The sequence below is a fragment of the Otolemur garnettii genome, unplaced genomic scaffold (assembly GCF_000181295.1).
Source record: "Otolemur garnettii isolate 467f Iridium unplaced genomic scaffold, OtoGar3 scaffold00097, whole genome shotgun sequence".
Taxonomy (NCBI): domain Eukaryota; kingdom Metazoa; phylum Chordata; class Mammalia; order Primates; family Galagidae; genus Otolemur; species Otolemur garnettii.
This window is the reverse complement of record NW_003852492.1, coordinates 5,562,543-5,569,512: the sequence shown is the minus strand read 5'-3', so window position 1 is coordinate 5,569,512 and position 6,970 is coordinate 5,562,543. Positions and strand designations below refer to the sequence as shown.

Below are 6,970 nucleotides of genomic sequence, written 5' to 3'. Positions count from 1 at the left end.
CGGGACTTGACATTTTGGCCGGTTATGAAGAAAGGTGTCTCAATGTGAGCAGGATGCCGGCCGCCTTGGCCAGGCCCTCTGAAACCAGACCCATGCCTTGCCTCACATCTTCCAGAGCGGGTCAAGGGACCACATGACCCCTTGCTTGTCATTGCATCACTTGCCACAGAAAGGTCCCCCAACACCCCACAAGGGGGCCTACGTGCCCATCCCCCTCCCCATTCTTCAACCCTGAGCCAGGCAGGCTCGGACCCCCACGCCTCGCGGAATGAGGTGCCACACCAGGTGAAGAGGGACATGGAACACTTTTTAATGTCAAGTCAGAGACAACCCCTCCCTCCCCGGTCCCCCAATCCCACTTTCCCTCATCATATCCAGGACCCCTCCCCGAGGCTTCTCTGGTTCCCAGACTCTGGGGGACGAACAAAAAGGTTACCTAAAAATTGCATTTTTTTTCCTCTTTCATACACACTCACACAAAGGCGGGAAATTAAATAAAATAAACCAAGAGGATTGAACTCTCCAGTGGTCACAAAGGCATCAGAGATTCCCACCACGGGCTGGAGCGAGTGGTTTCTGACGGTTTAGTCTGTTCAGCTGTTGGCCGTCTGTTAATGCCACGGGGCCCCACGGGGCGGCGAGGCCACCAGGCTGCCCGCGCTGCAGAGAGTCACACCTGGAAAGATGCTACGCCTGGTATTAGTTGTTCTGCTTTTTGTTCTGTTTTTCTCTTTTCACTTCTTATAAATGTCTCTGACATGTAAATAACCCAGGGAAATAAAAAAGGCAGGAGCTGATTACACAATTACCAGTAAACTCTATCGTCTTGTAGAAGACCGACACACAGCTAACGCCATATACAGCATGCAGTAATGTCTGAGAAAGGACCCTGCTGAGAAAGAAAACGGCTAGAACTCTAACAAAAAAAAAAAATATGCATATATATATACTGTATAATATATGTCATCAAAAGAAGCATAGCCAACGAACCCAAAATACAGTGCGGTCACCTTTCCGTTTCTAAACGGTGTGTACATAGCTTAGTACTGTCTGCATGAGATGCCAGAGTAAGGAGAAATCTGAAGCGCTGGTGGAGGTGTTGGTTAAGTCGGATGTATTTTTTTTGGTGGACAGGCCAAATCCTCACCAGGCGGTTAAGGCCTGCGCACGGTCCACCAGTTGTAAACCTAGTTAAGAAGTACACTATTCACTTTTACCGTTTAACAAACATACTTCTCGTCACCCCTTTCAACTGCGTGGTTTTTCTTTTTTTTTTTTTTTTTTAGTTTTGTCTTGTTTTTGCACTAAGTTCTAGACTCATATCTGAAAATATAATTAATAAAATTAATAATGACTCAGAATCTCTTATTATCCGCGATGTCCACGTAGGAAAATGAAAACGAAACATTAAAAACAAACAAAAAAAAGGAAACCCAGAAAGTTTAACAATATCTTTTGTGACTGTTTGTGGGATTGTTGTTGCTGTCGGGCTGTTTGGTTGTCCTTTTCTTTCTTCATCTTTTGATTTCCTGTGTCGGAGCACACACAAGGGTGGCACAGTCCAGCAAAGGACCCGCCGTGCCCCACCTGGGCCTGAATGGCTCACACTGTGTTCCCCTCTATTGACTGACTGAATTTGGGGTGGCCGACTCTAGAATGTTCCATGGTTGGGGGGCACTTTGCGAGCAGGTTGGCTGAGCCCTGGCTCACGTTGGCAACAGAGCGGTCACGCGATGCTGCAGCTGGAGGAGGGTGGGTCCAAGCCGGTGTGCGTTCTTCCCATTTGGGAAAAGAAAGAAAACTCAGTAGTACCCTAAATATCTGCAAGGCAATTTTCAATTTCCTTTTTTAAACTTTTTTTTTCTCCCCCAAAGTATTCTTTGTTCCCCTCCCTCGAATTTCTGTCCCATGAGGCTTAGTTTCTCCGAATTTCGTTTGAATGTTATCTGATTGGTCGCCGACGGTGCTGCTCTTGCTGTTGCTTGGTGGGGGCAGAGGCGGCAGCTTTTCCCCAGTGGGGAAGTGGCACTCACATCAAAATTTGAGGAGCAGGTGCAAGACCAGGAGAGGAAGGAGCCAGATGCAGCCTGCCCTCCTCGATGTGCTGTTGTTCACTTCGCTGACGGCGCCGGGGCCTGTGGAGAGAACACACCTGCCGTGACCGCCTGGTATGGGATGGAGGGAAGCCCTGTCCTCTGCCTGGTCTGCTGTCACTAGGCCATGTCCCTGGTGAGACGTCCCTCTGAGCGGAGCATTGGTATTCCAGCTCCAGGGTTAGGGTGAACTCCCTGAAGTGTGGATGCACTTCTATGTAACGGGAGGGCTTCCCTCACAGGGGGAGAACTTGAAGCTCAGGTTAACAGGTCCTGATGGCCATTAGTCCTTTCCTGTGCCTTACCATGCTAAGGCCATAGCTAAGGGTCAAATTCAAGAAGAAAGTGGCAGATAAATTAATATTCTGCACGGAACTTAAATAAACTGAGACTTCTGCCTCACTCCTATCCCCCTCCAGCTGCCAGGCAAGTTGCTCAGGACAGGACCTGGTGGAGGCGGCAATCTGTCTGCCCATGGCTGCCACTGCAGCCGCAGGCACACAGGCCATTCTGCCAACCACCCTGTCTTCAGGAATGGTGCAGAGTCCTAGCTGGAGCCCTTGACCTCTTCCCCATCTGGATGAGGCCACAGCAGATGCAGCTAAAATATCATGGGCCTGAAAGGCCAAAGCCAGCCCCATAGAGTGGATGTGGGATCAGGTGAGGGCACAGGTGTGTGTGTGTGTGGGGGGCTCTTGTTGCACATGTGGAGGTGACCGGAGCTTTATGCAGACACTGGGGTGCCCAACCTGCCCCAGCATACGTCCATGTTGAGGAGATGGGGGGCATTTTCCTTTGAGACAGAACCGATCTAGCCTATGAACAGATACTTTTTGAGATGGTGACAAACTCAGGAGGCTAAAGAACTCCAAGGTCATACAATTTCCCAGCAACTTCCTGACTGTCCTGGAACATAAGCCTTCTGGCTACCTTAGCCCAGTGGCTAAGAGCTCCCCTAATGGAGCTGTAATTCCTGAGCAGCACACGTGTCCAGAGGCCCAGAGGAATTAGGTACCTAAGGAAACCACTGCCTTCTCAGATCAGACCTTCTCTAGCGTGCCCTGTTGCTCTGGATTTAATGAATGGATTCAAAGCTGAGGGCCTCAAAAGGCTCATGTCCTCATGGGGAGGAGGGGGAGTCAGGAACATGGCCAGAACCCACATGCTTGTTTCAGATGTTCAGCATTGCTCACACTTCCAGCTAAAGGAGATCAGAATCCAACCAGGATTGTTCATTCTATATGGGATTATCCCATCAAGCCCTGGAAATCCTGGCCTGGAGGCACTGCCCATCTGGTTTTATTTCTTAGTCCCTGATTCAGAGACAGCCCCATGTTTGAAATGCAATAGCTCGTGCAACCTCCATCTTCCCCTGGGGTCTGGTGTGCAGTAATCCCAAGGCCAGAACTTCTTGGCAGTGTGGGACCCCGTGCTGGGCAGCTCTGGGGCTCCTTATCCTCCAGTCTACCCTGTGAAAAGGAGAGGTGCTGGGCAGCACAGATCCAGGGGTTCTGTGGTAGGATACAGGCGACCAGGGAACTTCCTCATAGAGCTCCTGAGGGCTAACACTTCAGGTGTAGACACTTGTCATTTGGGGTTTGTCACTGAGCACTTATGTCTTCTCGAACCTCCCTACTGGGTTTCTACATAAAGCATCACCAGAAACTCCACCTTTCTATCCATTCGCTTTGTCCACACAGCCCACTTCTTGGTATCAGAGAAGCTGCGGCCTTTTGCTTTCAGGGGTGAGAGGTCATGACCCCTCCCTGGAGGAAGTGCTCTCCACATCTCCCACTCCCAGCTCTGCCCCACCACGGCCCTTGCCTGTGCAGGGCTAGAAGCTGAGCCTCTGAGATACAAAGGCTGATTCAGAGCCCACCTGGCCCAGCAGGCCTTTGTGGGAGCCGTCTTCCCTTTCACCTGGGCAGACTGGGCAGTCACATTCCATCTTCATACGTGCCTTGTGCAGTGTGATTCCAGATATGTCCTGCACGGCTGGGACGCTGTGCAGACAGGACCCACAGCAGCCACATGACTGTCAGCTTCCTTCACGTCCTTTGCTCTCCTGAACATGCACCCAGCTCTGACGCTCACTCCCCATTCCATCCTGTCCTCCCTCCCTGCCCCCGCCTGTGGCCAAGATGCTCTGTACAGAGAGGCGGGTGAGTGTCACTTCTCAGTTTCCAGATGCTCTCCCTGTCCTTCTTCCATTCTCTCCTTTTAGGGCTGACCAGGCAGAAGAGGTCTCCAGGGAGGACAATGCCACAAACAGGTGTTCAGCTCAGCGGAAGACTGGCCTGCTGTCACATAAGAAAAGGCTGAAAACTTGTTTCCAGGCCAGGGAGCTGGAGGCAGCTGGAGTTGGCAAATGCCTCCTGTGGCAGGTCTCAATGGCCTAGTGGCTGTGCCAGGCGCTCTCCCTGGGCACCTGTGTTCAGGGCTCATTTGTGACTCTGCTCCCTGCTGGGAAGCACCGCAGAGAGCTTTCAAGCATGGGTCTTGAACTTTGTGTCACAGAACTACCAACAGAAGATAGAAAATGGCCACCAATTGCCCACCAGCTATCCTCCTGCTGGGAGTGTATCTGAGGAAAGCCCCAAGGGCTCCCTGGTCAGGGGCCGGCACTGACTGTGCCTGACCATGTCTAGCCCACCCAGTGTCACCCCACACAAACTTATCTGCTGCCTCAGGGTCCTGTCTGTTCCCTCTGCATGTCCATGAAACCTGACTGGGACCAAGCTGGACAGAGGGAAGAAGAAAAAGGGGGTAGCTGCCTCTTACAACTCCTTTCAAAACAAAAAGCCTGCACCATCTCATTGTACTTCCCCCAAAAGATCATGCATTAGGCCGTGACCCCTCAAAGTTATTCCTTATGCCAATTCCAGGGTGGTGGTTCTACAATTCCAAATTGATCCTATTGCTAATCTATTTGAGTCCAACAGACTGAGCAAAAATTCCTGACTTCTAGCCAGAATGTGCTGTACATTTTGTGACCTGTCTGCTCTCCACCCTGAGCCTGACTTCCAGCTGTACGCCCATCCTGTATAACACAGACTAGAGCGGTTGCTCGTGACAGCCATCCTCTAGCCACTCTGTCTTTCTTCCCCACCTTAAACCACTCTCCCTTCTGCCTGAAACCTTCCGTGACCGACTTCAGTTTGGCCCCTCAGCATCATACGTTTCCTGCTGTTAAAATTTCACCCCTCTGCATCACAATTCTTCTATTTGTCTAATTTATGTATTTTGTCCTCTGTGCCCTAAGTGTCTTACAGGCAGGGTCTGTGTCTCACTAACCCCTGGCAGGTGTTCACTGCTTACTGAGGAGGGAGGGGACACTGTGACCCATGCCGACATGCCCATATTTATTTGTCTTTGTGGGTTTTACCTTTATAAATTATACCTTGAGAAGAATAAACAACAACAAAATAAACTGAGCCAAAACACAACGAGAAATGCCTTTCCTGCTTTATCTTCCGCCTCACTTTCCTTCTCTGAATCCTTTCTGCCATTTTCCAACTACAGCCAATGCAGTCATTGAAAATGCCTGCGGCTAGGGGAATGTCCACACAGAGGCAAGGCCACATCAGTTAGGACATCAGTCAGAGTGCCTGCATTTGGGAAGCTACCATGAGACCTTAATGACCTTAATGACACTCGTGCAGGAGATGAGGACTATTAGTTCCTTTTCTAACATGTGGAAACTTAGCATCTGACAGCTCAAGGCACTTCCCCAAGGTCCCTTGACTTCTGTCTTCAAATGAAATGTTCTCCCCACTAACTCAGAGAATGAAGAGAAGAAGGGGCAGTCAGAGGGCTGCCTGGCCAGGCGCTGGTGAAGGTGGGCGCTGCAGACATGGCCGGTCTGCCTCCCACAGGCCACTCCATACAACTGAATGTTGCCTGGAAGAACCCTATGAAACGAGGACCTCTGGTCCAGGAAGGCATGATCCACAGTGTCCTGAGAGCAAGGCCCTCTCAGACTGACAGCTGGGCCATCTGCCTGGTGACATGGGCCACCCAGATGAGGCTCTGCTCTTCATCTAGCCACGCCTCCATGCCACACTAGAGGCCTCTATTGCCTCTATCTCATTAGAGAGCTGCAGAGGCCTAAAGAGACTAATTACCAGGATGGTTAGGGTCCTAGGGAACTGTGATGAGTGTCAATTATCCATCGGAAACATCTGGCAGGAATGAAAGCCTCAAATAGGATGCATTTTATTCGTAGCTTAGTGACTCATCCAAGAACCTCCCCCTTTTCCCACTTCCCCTTCCTCCCCCCCCTTTTCTTCTAGCTCCAAGTTAGAAAGAAAGAAAGAACGGAGCAAGCAAAGAGCAGCATGCGGGGCCGAGGTCTAGGAAGATCTATGCATTAGAGCATCAGTGTGCAAGGGGGACAGACAGGCCTGGAACAGAGAAGCCCAGAGATGGAGCTATTCTGGGCACTGACAGGTGCTCATTAGTGCCGCCAGCAATGAGGAGAAGTTAGACTTCTGCAGGTTGAAGCCACCCAGGGAGGATGGGATGTCCTTGGGGATGGGGTTAATCTAAATCGACACAGAGACAGCTCAGCATTGGGGAGGGTTCCCTCTGGGCTGCTTCCTGGGGTTAGCTTAGCAAAGAAGTTATCTTGGAGGAAGGTGAAGAGTTTTACATATCCCCTTCCCACCAAGGCTGCAGCTGTCTGAAAAAGAAATATACAAACCTTTCCAAGAGGTCAGGGCTGTAGTTTTCACTTCTAAAAGAAATTAAAAAACAAGCCACTGTTAAGGTAGGAGAAAGCAGACGGAGGCGTCACACCTGCCTTCAGAAGATCTTAGAAGCGAGTGGTGCCAGGAACCTCCCCAGGCCTCCTGCGTTTGTGTCTTACAGCAGCCCAG

General features: G+C 50.6%; 1 protein-coding gene across 4 annotated transcripts in view; it reads right to left on the bottom strand.

Annotated features, from left to right (window-relative positions):
- Nucleotides 1-286: 286 nt before the first annotated feature.
- The window catches only part of NTM (neurotrimin), a 915,982-nt gene continuing 909,298 nt past the window's right edge, over nucleotides 287-6,970 (bottom strand). Inside the window, exons 8-9 of one of the 4 annotated variants that reach the window (XM_023516784.1) lie at nucleotides 6,796-6,828; nucleotides 287-2,135 (exon numbers count right to left, since the gene is read on the bottom strand). In XM_023516784.1, coding sequence (XP_023372552.1) covers nucleotides 2,035-2,135; nucleotides 6,796-6,828 — 134 coding nt within the window. In that variant the 3' untranslated portion in view covers nucleotides 287-2,034. The remainder of the gene's footprint in view (nucleotides 2,136-6,795; nucleotides 6,829-6,970) is intronic. The other 3 variants (XM_012808945.1, XM_023516785.1, XM_003795914.2) reach the window with 3 other exon arrangements.